The 23,974-nt window shown below is 37.5% G+C and overlaps 1 protein-coding gene across 1 annotated transcript; it reads right to left on the bottom strand.

Moving 5' to 3' along the window:
• Positions 1–7,644: 7,644 nt before the first annotated feature.
• LOC132211997 (cytochrome P450 1A4-like) lies at positions 7,645–21,371 on the bottom strand. The gene is made up of 7 exons (XM_059656912.1): positions 21,203–21,371; positions 17,373–18,211; positions 15,976–16,099; positions 15,411–15,500; positions 15,205–15,325; positions 13,174–13,260; positions 7,645–10,521 (listed from the first exon to the last, which is right to left on the bottom strand). The coding sequence occupies exons 2-7, from the start codon at positions 18,192–18,194 to the stop codon at positions 10,224–10,226; spliced, it is 1,542 nt and encodes a 513-aa protein (XP_059512895.1). The 5' UTR covers positions 18,195–18,211; positions 21,203–21,371; the 3' UTR covers positions 7,645–10,223.
• Positions 21,372–23,974: the final 2,603 nt, after the last annotated feature.

Below are 23,974 nucleotides of genomic sequence, written 5' to 3'. Positions count from 1 at the left end.
TAATACCTTGCTAATATTACTCCAATTCTTTATTTTTAAATAAATAAATAAAGAAAGAAAGAAAGAAAGAACAGATAGTATTAGTTGAAAAATACATAGAGTGAAATAGAGCAAATGAAACAAAAAAGCAATGGAAAATAATAAGATTTCAAAGTGTTCTCCCCAGGATTTTCTTTTCTCCTCAGAAAGACAAAAGTTTGGAAGGGTCAAGAGACTTACACTTTTGACCAAGAAGGAATTCTAGAAATGTGATAATAGAGAGAACATCCTGTTTTTTAATCTCAGCTGTTGTAATGAAAAATTGAATTCTGAAAATTAAAAAAAATAACAGACACACACCACACAAGACAGATATAAATAACCACTTCTAGATCACCCCTAAACTATGAACAAAACATAGACATTGTAATAACTGGGATATATTTTGAAGGCAAAAATTGTTTTTATTAATTCTATAGCGTATCTTCCCAAGGAAATTAGAAAAAGATTATCTTGGCAAAAAGTGCTTTCTCAGGAGGCCATGGTAACTGTGAGGTAAGATCATTTGTAGCATTTGAGGGGCGGGAGCAGAGGGTTGGGAGATCATCCACTTTTGAAGGACTTCGGTGGACGAATACACTCGGTCTTGTCCTAGATTCATTTCATTAAGAGAGAATGAGCTAAGTAACATTGCCAAAACCAAGTTCACTTAAGGTAATAGGCCAGGGATGTTTCTGACCATCTGTCTCTTTAATGAGGGCATGTTTGCCATCACAGCGGCTAAAACAAAAATGCAGAAAATAACACAGAAAATACCAGCTGTTGAAAAGGATGTGAAAAAACAAGAGAACCCTTTTACGTTGCTTGTGAAACGATCAGTTGGTACAGCCATGCTGAAAAACCAGTTGGAAGGTCTAAAGTTAAACATGTGAATGTTTCATGACCCAGCAATTCCAATCTGACATTTACATGGCGAACAGAAAGATGGACATACATTCACCAAAAAATGGGCACTGGAATGTTCATAGCAGCCCAATGAGAATGGGTGAAATATAATTATGCACAATGTGGATTGATCTTGCAGATAGAATGTGGATAAATCTTACAAGCACAACCTGTTACAAAAGAAGTCAAGCACAAAAGTGCACATACTGTTTCATTCCCTTATTTAAAATTCAAAACAGGCAGACCAAACTATGGCATCGGAGGTCAGGAAAACAGTCATCTCTGGGGCACAGAGATTGGAGACTGAAAGTGGTCATGAAAAGATGGGCGGAGGGTGGGTTATGGGATGTTGATGGTGTTCAGTTTGTAAAAATTCGTCATTTTAAACTTCTGTTTTGTGCACTTTTCTGTATGTATATTTTAATAAAAAGTTCCCTGACAAACTTTTGTTTGTATGATAGAACAGAAAGCAGTGGGAAGGAGAAGTGAGCAAGTTAACTTTCTTTAAATGGAGTGAAGATTTATACAATTTTTTAACTAAAAAGCAAACAGCAGCTTTTCATATCTAAAGTAATTGGGCTCATATTTATCTTGCCCAATAGCCTGGGAAAAACACCACCTTTGATTCTTATTTCAAAACCAAAAGCCATTATTGCTCTTGTTCCAAAGAAGAGTTTTCATGTACTTGACTTCCTTTCCCAATTTGCTGCAATAAGTAGAGTAAAAATATTAACTAAAAAGAGATCATCTTGTAAAAGCACTTCACCGCCCAAAGCAACTTAAACTTTGGAAAAGCCTTTATACACAATACTGTTCCATTGCCCACAGAAGCCCGATGAAGTGGATTGCCAATAAATATTTTCAGTGGGAATGAGTCATCTGAGCACATGTTGAATGACTTCACATTCCAGACACTGAAGAAGCTAAGCAGGCACTGCTGAAACCTTCTATCCTCCGAGGGTGTCAAATTCTCTTCCCAAGGTGCTGAATTTCTAAACTGCTCTGCTCTCACCTCCTCTGAGATGGCAAAACCCCTTGGGAATTCTAGACCACTGAAAGTCAAAAGGTCAGGCATAACAGTAAGAGACCTGAAACCCAGTGAAGCCCACTGAGTATGGAATGCTAGAAAATAGTACAAAACAGGCCAAGCAGGCTCAGAAGAGTCAGAGAATAAAAACTCCTTAGCAGAGCAACCAGCTGTGCAAAGAGGTATTGGCAGAACTACACAAATATATACTTGCTCCAAAAAAAGCATTCAACCTGTTAAAGACGTTTCACAAACAGAGAAAATTGCATATTATGTACACACACACACACACACACACACACACACACACATCATTATTTGCCTCTACCTTTAAAGAGCTTCTAAAGTTAGAAGTCATATTTTAGTCATTTTTTTATGTTTGGCATCTAAAGTCCTGGCTTATAGTAGGCACCTTAAAACATTCATTAAAAATGGAATTAAGTATTATGGAGGTGTGTAGAGCTTCTTAACCAATCAATGAATAGTGCCAGACTTTTAACATTTTATACAGTTTTTTTCTCTTTCCTTGTTCTCAGTTGTCAGCTTTTGTTTTAATTTCAATAACTCAGAACTCACATACCTCATGTTTTAACTCAGTTTGTCTAGTTGAAGATTCACTTCTCTCTAGACCAAACCCCTGAATTTTATGATTCTTGCCATCCTTAAACTTTTCTTCATCTTTTATATGAGTTCACAGAAGAAGAAGGAATTTATAAGCTCAAATGAATGCAATGCTATAGTTAGAGCATAAACCTAAACTGAAATTTTTAAAAAATAATTTTTGGTCAGCATTCTATTTACATGTAACATACTTTTCATGTCAGCATATATATATATATATATATATATATATATATATATATATATATATATATATATATATATAAATTCTTTATTGTTAAAAGCATTACATATAGTATTACATATGTCTCCTTTTTCCCCCATTGACCTCTCCCCAGCCACCCCCAACCCCCCAGCACATGCCCTCACCCTCCCACCCCCCCCGCCCAGTGTCTGTGTCCATTGGTTATGCTTATATGCATGAATGCAAGTCCTTTGGTTGATCTCTTACCCTTCCCTCCCCCCCACACCTGCCTTCCCTGTGAAGTTTGACTGTTCCATTCTTCTCTGTCTCTGGATCTATTTTTGTTCATCAGTCTATGTTGTTCATTACATTCCACAAATGAGTAAGATCATGTGATATTTATCTTTCTCTGACTGGCTTATTTCACTTAGCATAATGCTCTCCAAGTCCATCCATGTTGTTTCAAATCATAAGAGTTCTTTCTTTTTACATCAGCGTAGTATTCCATCATGTAGAAGTACCACAGTTTTTTAATCCATTCATCTGCTGATGGGCACTTAGGCTGTTTCCAGATCTTAGCTATGTAAATTGTACTTCTATGAACATAGGGATGCATATATCCTTTCTGATTGGTGTTTCTGGTTTCTTGGGATATATTCCTAGAAGTGGGATCACCGGGTCAAATGGCAGTTCCATTTTTAAGTTTTTGAGGAAACGCCATACTGTTCTCCACAGTGGCTGCACGAGTCTGCATTCCCACCAGCAGTGCACAAGTGTTCCTTTTCTCCACATCCTCCGCAGCACTTGTTTGTTAATTTGTTGATGATAGCCATTCTGTCAGGTGTGAGATGGTACCTCATTGTCATTTTGATTTGCATTTCTCGGATGATTAGTGACTTTGGGCATGTTTTCATATGTCTCTTGGCTTTCTGTATGTCTACTTTTGAAAAGTATCTATTTGAACATAATCAATGAAAGCATACATGCATGATTCACAGAATAGCGAATTTTGTGTTTGTTATTCCCATGTATGTGTTTATTCTGTGACTATACATATGTATGTATATACATATATACTGGTATACACATATATATGTATATGCATATATCCACAGCAGTACTTTTCATTTATTAAAAATATTTATATAAATAATGTCTTCAGCACATGCACTCCTATGAGGCACTCTTTTTTTGCTGAACGTGATTTGGAGTTTTAGCCATGTAAATTCATGTTATACTAGTGTATTTGTTTATACTAGTGTAGAACATTCCATTATATGACTACAACATAATTACATTTATCTAGTATGTTGTTTATGAACATTCAGTTGTCTCCAATTTTTTAGTATCCCAAAAATAACACCACAAAAGCTATAGTGGACAATGTGTGCTTTCTTATGAATGTGCATCTTCAAGTTTAATAAAAATTTCCAAATGGTTTATTAAAAATTTCCAAATTTTATATTGGTTTTACCACTTACACTGCAAACAAGAGTGCATATTCTCATTTCTCCAAATACTCACCAGCGTTTGTATTGTCAGACTTTTAAAATGTTACCAGTTTCCTATGTGTGAAATGGTATTTTAGTTTGATTTAATACGTACGTTATTACTAAGGTGGGTAACATTTCATGTTTGTTGGCTCTTCATGTTTCTGCCTGTTCATAAACTTTGCCTGTTTTGAAGAGGGGAACTGCTGATTATCTTTTTCATATTGATTTGAATAAATTCTTTTTAATTCTGGATACTACTTTGTTTTCTGTTACAGGTTTTGCCAATATTCTTTCCTACTCCATGGCTTGTTTTTACTTTTGTTTATTGAGCCTTTTATTGAGCAGAAATTTTAAATTTCAATGCAGTAAAATGGATTAAGATTTTTCTTGTGAATTGTTATGTTCTGTATTTTGCTTAAAAATCTTTTCTTACTGTTCTAAACATTTTCTTCTAAACATTTCAATGTTTAGTTTTTCTCATTTAGGTATTTAATATATCTGAAATTGATTTCCTGAAGGGAACATATTTCAATTACTTCTTATAAAGGCAGCTGATTTCATAGATCCATCCTGCTGATTGATATATATCGCCTTTAGATTTCTGGTGCGGGCGGGGGGTGGGGAGGGGGGCAGACAAAGAGGCAAACTTCTAAACTCTTCATCCTTACTTCAACTAGGAGAACAATTTTACATGTTCAGATGCCATACAAATTTCCTTTGAATTAAGGAATATACTCTGAAGCCACTGCCATCATGGAAACTATACAAGCTCTGAATTGAGTTCGATAGAGATTTTCATCCTAGATTAAATTCTTTTCAGCAGAGTGATCTTGGCTATATTATTTATCTTTCTGAGCCTCCTTTTCTGTAAAAAGATATTCATCCCTAGTCCATGGTTTGTGTCAAAATTAATTATTTCAAAATGCGTACTACATTGCCTGACACACAGAAGATATTCAAAGACTTTATGGCTTTTGTCTTTGGCAGTGAAACAGCAGTACCTTGAGAGAACTGCAACAAATCAAGATGAATGCTTGTTTCTCTAATTTTAGCATAACACAGGGAAGATAAAGAAGGATAAATAGCCCAGATTTTGGAAAACAACAATGAATATCTGTTATATTATAAAATCAGGCTTTTCCCCCATTAGGTCCTAAGATTAGCCCTGAATGAAGTTAAAGTTTTTACTTTTGTCATCCTTGGTAAAGTTGAATCCTACGGTAGGAAGTGAAGATCCAGGAGTTATATCTGGGGCAAGGGTCAGAAGCTAAACCACATCTCTCTAGGACTGTGAGAAGGTTTCTTTGTTTTACTAGCCTCAGAGTTTGCAAACGTTGGAGTGAACAGTTCTAGTGGGGACTGGAACAGTGCTGTGGGTACAGGATGGAGGAACCGCACCTGTTCACAGGGAGTGGATGAGGTCCTGGGACAGTGTGGGCCAGGCAGGAAATGACAGGACATGATTTTCTGGTGTGTGTGTGTGTGTGTGTGTGTGTGTGTGTGTGTGTGTGTGTGTTCCTTTTCAATGTGCCTAAACCTTCAAGCAAGCCTTCTTCAAAATTACTACTCTCAGTTACACAATTGAAAAATAGGTAAATCCCTGAAACCCATCCTTGGGTGTAAACATTACAGGGTGAAAGCAGGGATCCCTTCTCTCCATCAGAGTGGCCAGAAGTGACAGCTGCCATTGGACAACAAATGTTCCTGGTGAGCCAATGACAAGGTCAGCTGCTGTGTGTGTTGGCAAGATGAAGAGGTCAAACTGGGAGAAGCAGTGACTTTTTGGGACACAATTGAGATGTTGCCCTTGGAAAGTTTGCTAAGTGCCTAGGGCCCACTCGAGCAGTGGTCCTGGGGAGAGAGTTAGGGGGCCAATTTCCAGCTGGAATCTGGTGCCATAAAAATGTTATTTAAGAAAAAAAAAAAGAATGAAGGGTTGATTTGAGACCTGGAGTTACAACTTAAAGAAGTATGAGAAGATGGGACAGATTTTCAGCCTGAGATGTAGGTAACAAGGTAAACGTCAAAATATAAGCAGAGATGCCACACATACTATCCATACTAGAAAATCTCAGTCACTTGCTTTTGCAAAGATTTTCCTGCCCTCCCACTAGATCCATTCGTTTAATCATGAGTTCATTTCCACATTTACTGGCCAAACATTTTTGGATTTTCTGCTATGTGCCTGACACAGTACTGGGGACTGGAGATACTGGGGAAGCCGAACAGACTTGGCCCTGCATATGTGGAGCTCACAGGGAGTAGGGACGTTCACATTAACATAATGAGTGAAACCAGGCACTGGGGCAGGGATGGAGGGTGTGGCCAAGAGTCCAACAAGGAGGACAGCCCTGGTAGTAAATTTAGAAATAAATGTCACAATAAAACCTGAGAAAGATAAAATTGTGTTTAGCAAAGGCATTTGGAAACATCAGCAGCTCAGAAATACTTTTATTAAGATCCGTTAATATGAGCGTGTTGGAACTCGATCATCTCACTTAGCTGGAAAATTCATTCATGTAACATGTTTCTGTCCATAAGGTTAGCAGATAAAGGCAACAGTGTTGTGTACATGTGTGGAGTTTTACTGTTGGTGGGGCCTGATCGTCATACTGAATTCAAGTAAATGGTAAACTGTCCTTTGTAAACAACATGATAAAGGGTGGAAGGAGACCTGTCAACTTCTATGATTTTTATTTATTTAGGTTTTCTCAGTGTTAAAAATATGTCATAGAGAATCAGTTGCCTGCATCCTGCATTTCATTCATATCTAAAGAGAAAGCCAATGGTGCATTCCCTCGCAGAGAATTTGTTTCTATAGCTTGTTAAGCCATGAAACAGCTCTTGTTCAGCTATTTCTAATTCACAGTATACACAGATTTTTTGTTTGTTTAAACTATGAATCTTAGATTTTCTGGGAAAGTGCGTGTGAATCCAAAAAATCATATTGTGTATCCACCCCTGTGGGGGCCTGGAATATCTGTAGATTTTATAGTCTAATTAATAATTATGTAGATAGTAAAATCCCCAAAGACCTCTTCTGCCTCTCAGAAATGGTTATGATTTCTTATTCTCTCATGTGGATTGATAGCACCCCTGCATCATAGGTTTAGCAGGAAAGAAGCTAGAGAATTGCAATGTGGGAACATATAAATGCTTTTATAAATTTTGGTGCATTTTTTCTTTTTTGAAGAGCCCCTCATTTGCATCATTCATCCAGTAATGTCTCTAGGCTGGTCTTGTCTGTCGGATGTAACCAAGAGCCCCAGGGAACTGTAGCTTGTACAAGGAGGACACTGAGCAATAAGTAGCCATATATACTTGTGTGTAGCAAGCTATCTAATTCCTATAACTCTGTTCAGTTTTTGGACTTCATATACAATGACTTTAAGGACTTAATTCATCTTGCTTTATCACTGGTGCACATATCCACATATTATCAACAGCTCTATAGTCACAATGCATTTTTGTGTCATTTCCAGCTGATAATTTAAAGTGTTTATGTTAATAGAAATTATTTTTTAAAATATATTTCTTTATTGATTTTAGAGAGGAAGAAAGAGGGAGAGACAGAAACATCAATGATGAGAGAGAATCATTGATCGGCTTCCTCCTGCACGACCCCCACTGGGGATCGAGCCCGCAACCCAGGCACGTGCCCCCAGCTGGAATCGAACCCAGGACCACTCAGTCTGCAGGCCGACGCTCTATCCACTGAGCCAAACTGGCTAGGGCAATAGAAATTATTTTGATATAATATTTTGGTACACTGCATTACTCCTGATTATATTTCATAAATTATCACTTCAGGATAAGCAAATACATATAATTAAAAATAATTTATCTTTATATATTAAATGACAAAAAAAGTCATTCCTACTTTGCTTTTACACTTTTCCTATTTTATTCTTGTCCATGTTTCTAAAAAGACGTATAAAGCAAACTTATGAATTGTACAAAAAGCCCAATAGTACACCATTTAATTATGCCTCAGCAGCATAGTAAAAGTGAAAATTAGCATTTTACAATACAGTGTGTTAAAATAAAAGTACTCGATCATATATGCTTGCTGTTAAAAAAAGAAGTTAGAAAAATACAATTCTTTAAAGAAAATAACCAGATAAACCGAAGATTCTTGTAGTGTTCTGGTCATCCCATTATTGTTCAGTAAACAGAAGATTTGACAGTTTCTTTCAGAAAAAAAGGCAAAATAGTTTCTATTTGACACACTGTCATGAGGACAATATAAATAATTTCAAAAGCTTTCACAAAAAAAGAGACAAACAACCCAATTTGTTTATTCCCAAGGACAATGCTGAGTTTATTTATATTTGAAAAGAAAGACTAAGTCCCGACTGTAATCCTCAATGTCTCTGAACTGTTTGACTTTGCTTCTATTGCAGCAATCCGGTCAGCAGGGTCATTATCGAGAGGCGATCCCGCCCTAACGGCCTCCCATTTAAATCAGACACCAGCCGGATTTCTAAGTCCTTTAGCATGCAAATCCCCTTACAGCTTTACTCTGGTTTTCACTGCTTCTGCTCCTTATATGCCTTCGCTCGTTAACATTTTCAATTAAAGAAGCACGCACATAAGCTGGTTACTACACTGAAAGGTATTTGTAAATAATTGCTATCTTTTCTTTCATGTTATTGTGGGTTGCATTGTGCCCCTCTCCCTGCCCAGAATTCATATGTTGAAATACCAACCCTCAGTACGTCACAATGAAATTGTATTTGAATGTAAGGTCTTTAAAGAGATAAGTTCAAATGAGGCCGTAGGAGGAGGCTCTAATATAGTATGACTGGTGTCCTTATAAGATAAAGGACAGACACAAGGGGTGTTTGCACACAGAGAAAGGCCATGTGAGGACATGATGAAAAGGTGGCCATCTACAAAAGAAGAGAGGCCTCGAGAGAAAGCAACCCTGCCAACACCTCTAGGACTGTGAGAAAATAAGTTTCTGTGTTGAAGCCACTCACACCGTGGTATTTTGTTATAGCAGCTCTAGCACACTAATGCACACATGTATTTAGTAGGTAGCAAAAAACACAAAAAAATGGATAGCATTATAAAAACATCAGTTTGCTCTGATGTTAAATTCTTAATCCAGAAAACATAAGAGCTGATATAAAAATGGATTTTGAATAAATGACTTCTTATGACCTTTTCTCCACCTCTCTAAAGCTAGCTCAGCTCGTCTAGCCAGCATGGCTCAGTGGTTGAGTGTCAACCTATGAACCAGGAGGTCATGGTTCCCCGTCAGGGCAAATGCCTGGGTTGTGGGCTCGATCCCAAGTGTGGGGCATGCAGGAGGCAGCCAATCAATGATTCTCTCTCATCATTGATATTTTCCTCTCTCTCTCTCTCTCTCTCTCTCCCTTCCTTTCTGAAATCAATAAAAATATATTTTAAAAAAATAAAATTAGCTCAGCTCATCTATCCCCACCACAAAATGTTCTCTGCTCTTCCAGGCCACCTTAGCTCCCCTTTCTGGACCCCTTCAGCACCTTTTCCCTAGACCACAGGGAAAATACATACGTAACATCAGAACCTTGTTCTTATTGTGAACCTTATATTTAAAACTAATGAAAACACACCTGTCTATTTGAAGCTGGTGTAAAGGAAGGAAGACAGGTCCTCCTAACCTCCTTGTCCAATCCGCCACTCATTTTTTCCTTCCTTTCTTGTTCACAGTGGCCCCTGGGACACCATCACATGAGACATAGGTTTAAAATTCCTGAGTGACATCACACTTTATTATTATCTTAAAATAACCTTAGGAGACTTGATCTCTCATATTAGAACTGAGGCTACACCACACTTTAAAAAAGACTTCCTATATTATGATGACAGAAAAAAGAACTGAACTAATAGCATAGCATTGGGTGCAACCTTTAAATTGCTTATTAAATGAATATGAATCACATAATATTTCTGACTTGCATCAGAAAGCCGCCACCAGTCTGAGAATCTAAGATGCACTATCAGCGGAGCGGGGCTCTGCTTGGAGCTGGTACGGTTTGGGCTTCATGGCCAAGCCATACGTGGGCATCAAGTCCAGCTCGGCCCTGGGGCATTTGTCCAGCTTGAGCTGTTGCAGAACCATGGTGATGAAAAGGAATACCTCATTCCGAGCAACGTCTTCCCCCAGACACTTCCGGATTCCCATTCCAAATATCAGGACCTTGTCCACAAGACTCTTATTCAGTTCCCTGTTTTCGTTTAGAAATCTCTCAGGACTAAATACATTAGGATTATCCCAGATAGTTCTGTATAAAATAGACAAAAGTTACATTTTATAAAGGAATTGTTTTATCATTTTGCCATTCTTGCCAACTTCCCCACAATAACTTTGTTTTGCTTAAAATGTTTTATTTATGTTTGGAATAGTGTAAATATTCATACATATGTACATATAGGTACATATATATAATTATAGAGGTGTATCATTATTATGAATTTGTGTATATATACTCTTTAAATTTATTGACAAGTTTAGTTACCTTAAAGAATTAATACAATTTTTCCTAGTTTATATTAATGAACTATAGAAATGATCCCTGAAAGTATAGTCTTTCCTAGTTTATATTAAAATGACTTCTGCTTCATTAAATAGTGAATAAAATACTTGGAAATTTATTTCAATTTTTTAATGAAGAATTCTACAAAATTCTCATACGAATATTCCAAAATTTGGGTATAAATAACAAGGAATAAATATTCAATCTCCTTTGTTTTAGGTGGTACCTCTCACTCTGGTACCAATAGGTTTAGGAAAAGGCCTTCGCCCATCATCACAGAGCAGCCAGGTCACCTGCCAGCAGCTCTGACTGAGGGTTGCCCACAGTCCCCAACTGCTGTGCATCTGGTGCTCTCTTCTCCCCCACTCTTGTCTCAGGCACCATATCTGCCTTGTCTATGACAACTCCTGCTAGTACGTTTCCTAACACACCCTCAGCCATACATCAGGGACCCACTTGACTTTACCAAGAACCGGGCCTTTTTGTGTATTGATGTCATTCTCTTTCTAGCAGAACATTTTTTTTTTCTGCACCAAAGGTCATAGCCCTGAAGACCTACAAGTCGTACTCAGTCCTCCAATAAATTTTGTCTGCTCTCGTAATCTTTCAAAAATAATTCATTGCTGCAGACATTTAAACATCAGAAGACTCCACGTGAAAATTTCCATTTCCAAGTTCTGTCTTATCGAACGAGCTGACAATGCTGGGACAAGGTCCTGCTTGTCTTCAGTTTACTGAGCGGAATGAGGGATAGCAGGTGACCGCTCCTCACGGCTCCAACAAGGGCGATTCTCTCATTGTTGGTGTTTTCCACTGCTCAGTAGGTGCCTAAGTTTGTGAGCTTTGTTTAAGCTAAATAGGAATAATTTCCCCATGATATCAGTCTTGAACCACATACTCATTTAGTTCAATAAGTGCCTCAATACAAACAGAATTTCTTTATAAGCACCTGTGTTAACACAGCTTGTTTGAACATTACTCAATATTCAATATAATCACAGGTTCCTAGGCTACTAGAACACTTCAGGCACTTGGGATAGTGCTAACTGAGAACAAATGCCATTAAGTTTACATTGACTATATTTTTCTTGTAGTGGGTTTTTAAATGCTTAATTTTTATTTAGCATGATCACTGGATGTGAACAGTGGAGGTGTCAACCTTTCTGACAATAGATTTTGCAGTGGGACAGCCTATGCAGTGAATGTGCTATTAGGTCTACATGATAATCACCTCTCTCCCAGATAGCCTGGAGCATGAGACATCAGTCAGAGGAAATCTTGGGTGAAGACAAAGAAGTTGTACCAAGTGCTCTGTATACCGCCCACTGAGTGCATAAGAATGCAGTCTCTACCAGTTTACTGGAGACAGTAAGCCCCAACCACATGGAGCATCCAATTTCCATTAATCAGGATATACACACTGAATGTGGGCCCTGCTTCTGCTACTTGCTGCACATGTGACGTTAGGCAATTCATTTCACTGGATTGAGTTTCTTCAGTTGTCAAATTGGGATCATGGTAGCACCATGCAGAGGGTTATTGTTGAGGTTCAGAGGAGGTACTTAAAGGTTTTGTGCCCAACACACACAGTAGGGTCTATAGATATTAGATGCCATCATCATCATTCCCATCACTGCTAACACCACTACCATCATCTTCTTTTAAAACAGGTGAGGTATCTTCATCCCTGTTCTCCCTTTTAAAGCTAATATGGATGAGACTCTAGCTATATTTTACTTGCAAATATTTATTGAGTGGCTACTATGTGCCAGGCATTGATCTAGGTGCTGAGGTAGAGGAAAACCAAACAAAAGAAGGAAAAATCCCTGCTTGGTCTTTCTAATTCTGTTCGGGGATTTCACGCTGCATTTCAAACATCAGCTAGCCATAACCTTGCAGAGGGTGAGCCCTTGAAGTCCTTGGCCCACACCTCCTCAAAAAGCCCACTTTTGAAATTGAATTTGCCCTGAATGAATTTGTATTAAGATATCATCCTTCCTGCCTGGCTGGCATGGCTCAGTGGTTGAGTGTCAACCTATGAACCAGGAGGACATGGTTCAATTCCTAGTCAGTGCACATGCCTGGGTTGCAGGCTCGATCCCCTGTGGGTGGCATGCAGAAGGCAGCCAATCAATGATTCTGTCTCATCATTGATGTATATATATCTCTCTCCTTCCTTCCTCTCTGAAATCAATAAAAATATATTTTAAAAAACACATATCACCCTTCCTATTACCAGTGAGAATAGAAAACTGAATTTCCTTGTAATTTATTTCAAGAGAAATAGAAGTAATGAACTTTGGCTAAGAATGTGTATCTTTTTCTGATTAATAAATAGCAAACAAACAGCCAAACAAATTTAACGCCCCCCCCCCAAAAAAAATAATTTTGGTGACTTACTCATCATGATTTACTTGATACATGTTAATAAAGGTGCACGTATTCTTGGGAATGAAATAGCCATTCAAAGTAGTGTCTGCTGTGGTACTGGGAAAGCAAAATACATCCTTATCATTACAGCACATCCTGTAGTTCAAATGACCCACCCCTAAACTGCTACCCACAATTAACAGACTATATTTATTGTCTTTTTAAAAACTATAATAATATGAAATCTTTATAAATCTTCATTCTTTCATCTTCCATCTTCCACCTATTGTCAAGTTAGTAATTTATTATTTTTCTTGTATTTGTGAAACATATTGAGCATTTAACATATTTAAGGCATTGCTATGAGCTAAAATCTCAGTGGAAAATTATCTCAGTATTTCTATGACAAAGTTGCGCATATGTAGACACATCAAATTATATCAGGAGCCCTGGTTAGTGTGGCTTAGTTGGTTGGGCATTGTCCTGTGCACCAAAAGGTTGCTGGTTCAATTCTCAGTCAGGGCACATGCCTGTTTTGTGGGCTTAATCCCCCAGTAGGGGACCTGTAGGAGGCAGCTGATGAATGATACACTCTTGCATGGATGTTTCTCTCTCTCCTTCTATCTTCCTCTCTCTCTAAAAAAAAATCAATTAAAAATTATAGCAGGGAATTGAAAGGAAATTACAAAACACTTTCTGCGTGTCCAATGTGATTTGACTTTTATTAATAAATAAAGAAAAAATCCAAGGAGCAATGGAATTGGAACTAGGAAATCTGAACTCTAAACACTGCTTACAGGGAACTACTGGGCAAATCTCATATCGACTATGATTTCATTTCCTAGCTGTGAAATGGTATTATTTGTGTTGGATGATCTGTAAGTTGTCTCTAGACAAATAATCTATTTTCTAGTCCCATACTCAGTTATGAAAACTGTATACTTTTGTCCTTTATACTTCTGTAATTACGCATGGATCATGGTATATTTCCATATGCCATTAAATCATGGTATGGTTCCATATGGCACTCACTTACTGCCTAGATGGCCCCAACACTCACTCCTGCCCCAGAGGAGCAGCAGTGACATTTCAATTTGACGAGTTTCGGAGGAGTACTAAACACATTTGGCTTAGCTACTTCTGGGCTCTCTCTTCTGATGAACCAACCTGTAGAAATGTACATTTCATCTATAATCAGTGACGGCCTGAGCTTGGAGAAGCAGACGTTGCATTTCCAGGGGAGACTGCTGTTGTCCACCCTTGCCAGAGACTGAGGGGCAAAGTATGTCTAATTCAGGTGAGAAGTATGAGCAAGCCTATTTGGTCCATCTCTAGGCTGAAGGCACTACCTCCTGCTGTGCCAAGAACCATAACTACATCAGCTTCCTGAGGTGAGAGACATCCCCACTCCCTCACTATTTAAGGATGGGAAAAGAAAAAGCATTAAGAATTGCATTTTACTTTTTAATTGTGTAGAATGGTAATAGTTCAAACTACCAGAACTTTGGTTGTCCACATTCCTATTTAATAAAGCTTATCTACTTAATCTATACTGGCATGCATTTGTGCACTAAAGAGCGTGGTATATCTGTAAACAGAAACTCTGTTTAATTTATCTGTGGCAACACTGGCCTCCTGAGTCAATTGGCCAGCAAAATTCTAAGCTACTAAAAGTGAGGCCACATCAGCAGGTGGCTAAGACGGCTCAGAGAAGAAGTTAAGTGAGTGTGTATGACACTTCATGTCCAAACATATATTATGTTTGTATTATCCATTGTTTGGAACTTCGATAGCCTTCTTTCCCCTTAAACAGTACATATAAGATGAAAAATAGCGACATCATAGTTTGGTTATGAAAACATTCGCAACATATGCTGTTTTTCTATGTACGAATTTCATTAGAGAATTTAAAAATAAAAAGAATTAAGATTTAAAATAATAGCAAAATAATACTAACATAATACGTATTTTAAAGGACCTAAAGTATTCTAAGGCCTTAGGGTCCTCATTCCCCCTCAACCTGCCATTGGTTGCTGCTTCAAAGGAGAATCGTTAGCTTACCAATGTGGAATAGTAAAAGGAATAAAGGAGGCATGTCTGAACACTTCATTTATGAAAGCTTCTGTGTAGGGTAACATTTTCCTGTCCTCAAATCTGGGTGGCTTTAGGCCAATGTTTCCATCTGAAAGAAGAGGTGGTTTTTATAAAAACTTAATAATAAAAATGACAATTGTAAGAATTATACTTTTCATCTGAAAATATGTTACCAATTTCTTCTTGAATTCTGGCTTGAATTTCTGGGTAGTGTATCAAATAAAGAAAGCTCCAGTACAGGCATGTTGATACAGTTTCAAACCCTGAAAAAGGAATGAGACAAAATGCCCTGAAGAAAATCATTAGCAAAATTTGTATCTTCAATTTGCTTCATATTTGAATATTATGAATCTAGGGAAAAGAATCTAAATATAACTGAAAATCAATAAACTCACAATAAAGTAATTATTATACATTAAAAGTTTTTTTCAGAATATAGGCTTAACCTCTCATCGATTAGTATATTCACTATCAGAACAGAAAACAATAAGTGCTGGTGAGAATGTAAAAAAATGGAATTCTCATGCACTATGGAAAGTAGTATGGAGGTTACTCAAAAATTAAAAAAAATTATCATATGATCCAGGAACCCCATTTCTAGGTATACAGAGTGAGATAACTATACAAAATGGCCTACATCAAAAGGTTGAAATACTCTAAACTGTAAGTAGTAGAACACACACAAAAATCTCAATTAGACCTTATTCACCTTACATACTGACAAATACTTTCACATACCAGCTCCAAAGATGTCATTCACAGTGCTTATGATTTCATCATCATTTAAGGTGGCTGTTTTGGTAGTGGCATATTTTTTATGGCATGTATTAATCAGAGCATCAGTAATGTCTCGCATATGGTCCTGAGGAGACAATTCTTAGTATGATTATTGATCCCTACCTACATTTCATATCACAGATGAATCTCATGTACCATGTTATGTAAAATGAACTCAATTCACTTAGGAATATAAAGACTATAGTACACCATTTCAAAACTTGCAATTTTGCTTGTCAATGGTAATGCTCAATTTTAAAAGTATGTAGAATTAAAAGAAAGTTATCAAACTCAATTTTCTTCTTAAAATTTCTTTCAATAAATAAAAAAAGTCCTTATGCTGGAAGCACAGTTACAAAAATTAAAGATTAACTTACTCTAGGGAAATTGCTAGGCAATGAATACAATATGAGGTTTCCAAGCCCATTCAAGAATTTTACTGTAATCGCCATGCAAGAAGAGATGAGGCTAAAGTAGGTTAGGGAATAGGAAGAAAATTTATGACTCTATAAATTCTTTTACTTACTGTATTTTTTCTAAGATTCTGATGGGTACCTTGAAACAGATTGTTTACTGCCTTTTCTTTTTCATTGGAAGGGTCTTAATTCCTTACATCTCTTCATTTGTTCAACTATCCACCTTTTCTTTTTAATTTTTTTTTTCATGATGCCATCATCTCAGCAAATTGGCCTCCAAGAGCTAGGATACTTTCTAGTACACACCTATTTCATGAGAGAAATTTACTCTTCTCTGGACCATCAAATTTAGCCAAAAAGATTGAGTGGCCTCACAAAGGTCCACTTCTGTCACCTCAAGAAATTTTCTATCTACATGTATTTGATCTCAAAGTTCATTTCCATATATTAAAAGGACTCAAATAGGAAAAGAGGGTAACTTGGAAGCTTCCAATACAATAGTCTTTGTAATTATTCAAAACACTCTCTGAAAAAAAATATGCTGATACTTTTAAGACCTCATAATTTCAGATGTAAAATGAAAGAGACAAAATCATTAGTTCATTTCTTCAAGGAACTCACCTCCATGCTCATCATTCATCAGCCAACTATAGATTCATAATTCAAGTATGTACCTTATCCACACACTAGGGAAATTTCTAAGATCTCAAAGAATTAAAAACTCTTCTTAAGGTCTCTACATGAGAACTAAATAATGCTGCCCTATAATCTCACTGAGTGGAACTCACATTTCCTAATAGTTTTGGTAAGGGTCATTATGGCAAAATTACAGTGAAAGAGCCAGGGAAGAATACATATAACTTTCTGGGTACTCAACACATCTCATCGTTATCTTTTGCTTCTCAACAAATCCCTCGTTCTGGCATGGATTTAAATTCTTACCTTATCATACGTAGTAAGATGATCTTGTACGTGTAGTGTAATAAACTCATTCAGGGCCCGATAAAACACTCGAGGAGCATTTATAATCCGCAGTGGAAGGTAGCGGAAACATGGTATGAAATCGGCGGGATTAGCTACACTGGAAGCCTTGAGTAAGTCATCGTTAGTTTTAACTATCCTAATAAACTCCTCATCACTATGGTCATACCTCTTGCCAAAGCAAAGGGCACAGACAACATTGGCCACTGCACATGTGATGGCATTTCTGGGATCAAAGCTACCCTTCTTTGAAGTCAACTCTGCAAAGACTTTCACCAGCTCAGAAACTTCCTCGATGACCTGCTCCTCAAGCAAGCAAGAGCAGGTGGAGGATTTTGCTTCTGCTTTAGAAAAAGTTCGTAAAGCACTGGACGCTATTTTCTTATGAAGCTTCCAACTCTCTCCATAATTGACTGAAAATGAAAAACTCTTCCCTTCTGCCAGAAAAGAAAACGTATGCATGTTAGGTCTGCCTGCAAAATGCTCTCCATCCTTCAGGAGCACGTGCTTCACCATTTCCATTCCATTCACCACCACGACGGGCACCACGCCAAGTTTGATGAGAAAGACGTCTCCATATTTCTTCCTCATCTCTGTGAACGTCAGGAAAGGATGGTCTCCGAGCTGAAGAAGATTTCCTATGAGGGGGAAGGACCACGGGCCAGGAGGAGATACCTGCCTTCTCCGCTTACTCATGAGGGCTCTCACAAAAACAAAAACTATCACCAAAATGATGAGAGAAGTAGTTACCTCTTCAGGAGTGATTGCCTTGTCCAATATCATTTTCAAAAATAAATACCCTAAAATAGAAACATATAAACCTTATTTTTGCCATGTCAAGCATAGACTAAGAGTCTTTCCCCCTTTGAACGTTTAAATGAAAAATACAGACTCTGTAGTTATTTGGAAACTATTCTTAAACAATGTACTAAGAGGGCAAAATCAAATGCTTATAAAATGCATTGTACCTTTATTCCAGTTCTATTATTTTTACAATTCTAAACACCAGACCAAATCTTTTCCTGTCAGTCATTGACATGATAGACAGGAGAAGAGGACAATTCGATGTAGAAAGCACCCTAGTTTTTGGGAAAGGGATTGAGGCTATAGAAGTTGATCTCATGCTCATTATTAGCTGATGATCTTCCTCCTGTCACTTAATCGAAGTTTGTCCCAGGCTTCTTATCAAAGTATCCCACCCATGCATTCTTTCCACCTACATTTATTGACCCTACTGCACGCCCCCCTCCACCAATGTCAGGCACTAAAAATACAAAATTTCACCAACTAATGAGGAAACTAGGTAAACAGAGATAAAATTACAAAGTAGAAAATGCTATAGAGTTGAGTACAGAGTTGTCATTGTTTGAGGATCAAATTAAATAATTATTAAAAATAAGTGCTTAGTGAGTTACAGCCATTTAGTAGATATCTACTGGGTTGTCTGCCGAGCCTGTCCTTGGACTTCCTAGCCCACTTGTAAGCATGGCCTGTTGGTGCTATCCTGCTCCAGAACTTGCCCATGTAGCCACTGGTGGTTGATCCAAGAATGGGCCACTGATCCAAAATGAACCTTCTTTGGGAATATGGAATTGGAACTGTGAAAAATCATCCTCTTTTTGGCAGCTATATCTACAAAATCTAAGTCTGAAGATATGATTTGGGGACCTTTAACCCACTAGGACAGTGGTCGGCAAACTCATTAGTCAACAGAGCCAAATATCGACCGTACAACGATTGAAATTTCTTTTGAGAGTCAAATTTTTTAAACTTAAACTATATAGGTAGGTAAATTGTTATTAACTTAACTAGGGTACTCCTAAGGCTTAGGAAGAGCCACACTCAAGGGGCCAAAGAGACACATGTGGCTCACGAGCCACAGTTTGCCGACCATTACACTAGGAGGACATGAGGAACTTTGGAAGCAGATCTTAAAAATAAATGGAGTAGAAAAGAAAAGAAATAATAGACTGAGGGAGGTCTCATGACCTTGCATGCATGACTTCTTGCACCTTCATGAGCTCTTGTTCTTGGACTGAATTCTTTCCTGTTTAAACTAGCTACCATCTGTTTCTATTCATCAAAGAGGGTCCTAACAAAAGAAAAAGTTTCATACACATGAGAATATATATGTTAACCATTGCATTTTATAGTAACTATAGAAGGAATAAAAAACTTTCCCTTAAAAGCATACATAACTGAACTGTTCACCTTTCTCAAATTATTGATGGGATAAATAGGCGATATACTCGTTGGACAATGTAAATGCCCGGTTCTCACTTGATTTTCTAGACAATTTAAATGAACATGCAAGCAAACTGTTTTTACCTGTCTCACCTGATTGCTTCACTTTTCCAAGTTCACAGATAAAATGTGGTTCCATTTTTAGTAATCAGTGCCACTCCACTACACCACCTGGATTGGCCCTGATTACTAAAAAATGAACTTTGGAGTTAAAAGTGAGAGATCAACTTCTTTTATGGCAAAAAGAACCTGAATACACATTTAAACTAAAAATAAAAAGGCAACAGAAACAAACCTGAATCTATAATCAATGCAGCAGCCACAGTTTGAAAAATTTCATTTTCTCTGTGCAGAACGGGAAGAATGGGGGCTTCATTGTGTTTCTGCTTTGCAGTGTGCTGATTTTGCAAAGCCTCTTCCATTAAAAATAACTGTGACCATGTATCACACACTTGCCATGTGCCAGACCCAGAACTCAGCATTAAATCTACATTGTCTTTCGAAACTCATACTTCTGTGAGAGTTATAAAGAAGCTTAGAGAGATAAAGTCATTCCCCCCATTTATTTCCCTTGTTTTTTGAGCTGAATAATGAATCATCAATTACCTCTGGCACTTGCTTTTTTACAAAATTTAATTTCTGTTGGGCATTCATCAAAATGCCAGTTTGCACATTGAGAACTATCAGTAGCATTTCCAAAGCAGACTGCTAAATAGGTGAGAAGTGGGTGTATCTGGAAGAATTCTGGATCCTCATAAAGATGACTAGGTTTCCTGCTTCACTCCTCCCCTGTTTAGCTGTGGGACTCCTGTTAAACTACATCTTCCTTTTCCTCATTTTCCTCATCTATAAAATGACTACTTTAGACTGGAAGAACTTGAAGGCCAACTGTAGGGAACCGGGGCAGAAGCACTAGTGTGAGTACAGGGTTAATTGCGCACCGATATTATGTTGCCAGAGTTGCCAGGCAGTTTACCATTCATCAACAAATGTAAACGACTGTGATCACCCTGAGTTCTTTTTCAGCCTGGGCTCTTCTAGCTTCTTTCATTAAACTCTCTTTGGCAGCTTACCAGGCCCAGAAGCATTGCCAACTTTCCCAGCAACTTTCTTGGAAAACTCTGAAGGCACATTCTGTTCCTGTTGTTTTGGGAGTGGATTAGGGCTGAGGACAGAGAGTAAAGGGTTCCCAAAGGGTGGGCTGCTACATCATCAAAGATTCAAAAGGAACTCTAGAATCACCCAGGTAAGAAAAGCATACATAGGTTGGGGGAGTTCGTACTGATTCTTAAACTTGGACACACACATTAGACTTCCTCCCTTTCCCTCCCCCCACCGCAACCCGACCCCAAAAGCTATTAAACTATTGCAGTGGCCATATCCAACCAATTAAATTCAATCTCTAGAGGTAGATGCATTTTTTAAAAGCTCCTTAATATGACTAAGAGGCATTCTAAGCAGAGGACATTTTTTTTTGGAGGAAAAACAACCTGCTATGACATCAACAAATCCATTTAGCCAAATTACAATGACGCTGGAAGGCTCACCTGTGCCAAGAGATCTTGCAGGTCAGTGTGAGGAATCTAGTGGAAGGATCTAATGACGGAGAAAGTTTTGGGAAAAGTTGATGGTATCCTGAGAAACAGAACAGTCTGGTTGCAGCAGCAGCAGCAGCAGCAGCAGCAGCAGCAGCAGCAGCAGCAGCAGCAGCCACAGGCCTCGGGAAAGGCTGGGAGAGAACATTCTGGGAGGAGAACAGGAGGAGAGGACCTTGGACCCATGTGGGGAGGAGTTTGGAACTGGATTAGGGCATTTGAGAGCTGGAGGGAGGGATAGAGCGGCCTCTGTAGCCAAAACTGGATCCAGGAAGCTGTAGGATTCTAGTCTGAGTGGGAGAGGGACACAATGGAGCAAGAGGTTCTGAAAAAGAGGATGAGATAGAAATTGATCTTGGAAAAAAGCAAGATCAATTGGGAAAGGGAGAATGGAAAAGCTGTCATTTTTAAATTGCTGGTGAGCAGCAGAGGTAAGGGCAAAAAATAGGCAGTAAAGAAGCAATGAGCAGGAAGGAAAAGACAGTGGTACAGAGGCATTGCTTTGCTTTGAGTTTCAGGAAACCAGGAAAATGCACTGCACTCTAGGCAAGGAATGGGAGGAGGAGAGAGCTGGACTTAAAAATCTAGGAAACTTAGGTTCCCTTTCTCAGGTGGATTTGGTAGATTTATCAGGAGTCTTCACCATCCGGATTTGTATTTACACAACTAGCACAGTCAACTTCTGAGTTTGATATTCATAACTTTGATTTAAGAATATAGTCTTACCTACCTCACAGCATTTTTTTTCATCTAAAGGCTAGTTTTTCTACCTGTTACTAGGAAAATGATCTGTGTCATGTCAAGATGTCTGCAACTGATTATATAACAAACACTTTTTTAAGCTTTGGAATCTTTGGTACATAAATATTTGAGGTTTCAAGGTCATCTTTTAATGGGAATATCCAAGAATGATCATTGTTAGTCAGAATGTGCTCACATAGGGAAGAAAGCAAGCCCCAAAGTGCAAGCTAAACCTAATGTATTTCCTCAATGATAAACCTTCAGGCCCTGAGCTATAGTGTCATATGCATAAAATATCTTGATTTCTAAATATTTAAACTCTAAAAATTCAGTGAGACTTGGGTTGCTCTATAGCAGCGGTTCTCAACCTGTGGGTCGTGACCCCTTTGGCGGTCAAACGACCCTTTCACAGGGGTCGCCTAAGACCATCCTGCATATCAGATATTTACATTACGATTCATAACAGTAGCAACATTACAGTTATGAAGTGGCAACGAAAATAATTTTATGGTTGGGTCACAACATGAGGAACTGTATTGAAAGGGCCAGAAGGTTGAGAACCACTGCTCTAAAGAGTCTTGAAACAATCAATGCATACCACATTAACAGAATGAAGAGATCAAAACCACACGATTATCTCAACTGACATAAGAAAGATTTGACAAAATCCAACACTTAAGATAAAAACACTCAAAAAACTAAGAATAGACAAGAACTACATCAACATAATGAAATCCATATGTGAAAAATCCATAACTAATATCACACTCAGTGATGGAAGACAAAACTTTTCCTCTAAGATCAGACACAGGACAATGATGCCCATTTGCATTCAACATAGCACTTTAAGTTCTAGCCAGAGCAACTAGACAAGAAAAAGAAATAAAGGGCACCCAAATTACAAAGGAAGAAAGTCATAGACAATATAATCTTATATTTAGAAAACTTAAACAATTGTTTCAAAAAAATTAGATCTAATCAATATATTCAGCAAAGGTGCAGAATACAAAATCAGTACACAAAAATTAGTTGGTTTCTATACATTAAAAATGAACAATCTGTAAAAGAAATTAAGAAAACAATTTAATCAAAACAATATCATCAAAAAGAGTACAATATTTAGGAATAAAATTAACCAAGAAAGTAAAAGGCTTATACACCGAAAACTAGAAAAAATTGCTGAAAGAAATTAAATAAAACACAAGTAAATGGAAAGACATTTATATTTTGATTCATGTTTATGAAACAAAATTTCTATGGCTTTTTTTGCAGAAAAAGAAAAAAAATCATCTAAAAATTCTTATGGAATTTCAAGGGGCTCTAAATAATCAGAACAATCTTGAAGAAAAACAAAGCTGTAGGGCTCACACTTTCTGATTTCAAAACTTACTACAAAACTATAGGAATCAAAGGTACGACACATAGACCAATAGAATAGAATAGATGGTCAAATGATCAAATGTTATTGGCGGTAAAAAATCATTTGACCATATATGTGACCATCAAAATTAAAATCTTTTGTACAACAAAGGTCACTGTCAACAGATAGTGATAAGGCAACCACAAAATGGGAGAAAATATTTGCACATCGTGTATCTGACAAGGGATAATGTCCAGAAGAGATAAAAAAAATTCCTATAACTGACCAGCAATAACCTAAGAAAAAAACACAGGCAAAGAACTTCAATAGGTATTTTCAAAACTATACAAGCAGCCAAAAACACATGAAAAATGCTTAGTATCACTAATATGTACATGCAGTGAAATATTACTTAATTTTAAAAAGGAAAGAAGTTATGACATGTATAGCAACATGAATAAATTTTGAGGACATTATGCTAAGTGAAATAAGCCAGTCACAGAAGGAAAATATTGTATAATTCCATTTATATTAAGTACCAAGAGTAGTCAAAGTCATAGAGACAAAAAGAATAGTAGTTTTTAGGGGTTTGGGAGGGAAAGAATGGAAAGTTACTGTTTAGT

This window comes from Myotis daubentonii, chromosome 11, assembly GCF_963259705.1.
Source record: "Myotis daubentonii chromosome 11, mMyoDau2.1, whole genome shotgun sequence".
Taxonomy (NCBI): Eukaryota; Metazoa; Chordata; class Mammalia; order Chiroptera; family Vespertilionidae; genus Myotis; species Myotis daubentonii.
Note: the sequence above shows the minus strand (reverse complement) of the source record. Positions and strands in the feature narration are given on the sequence as shown.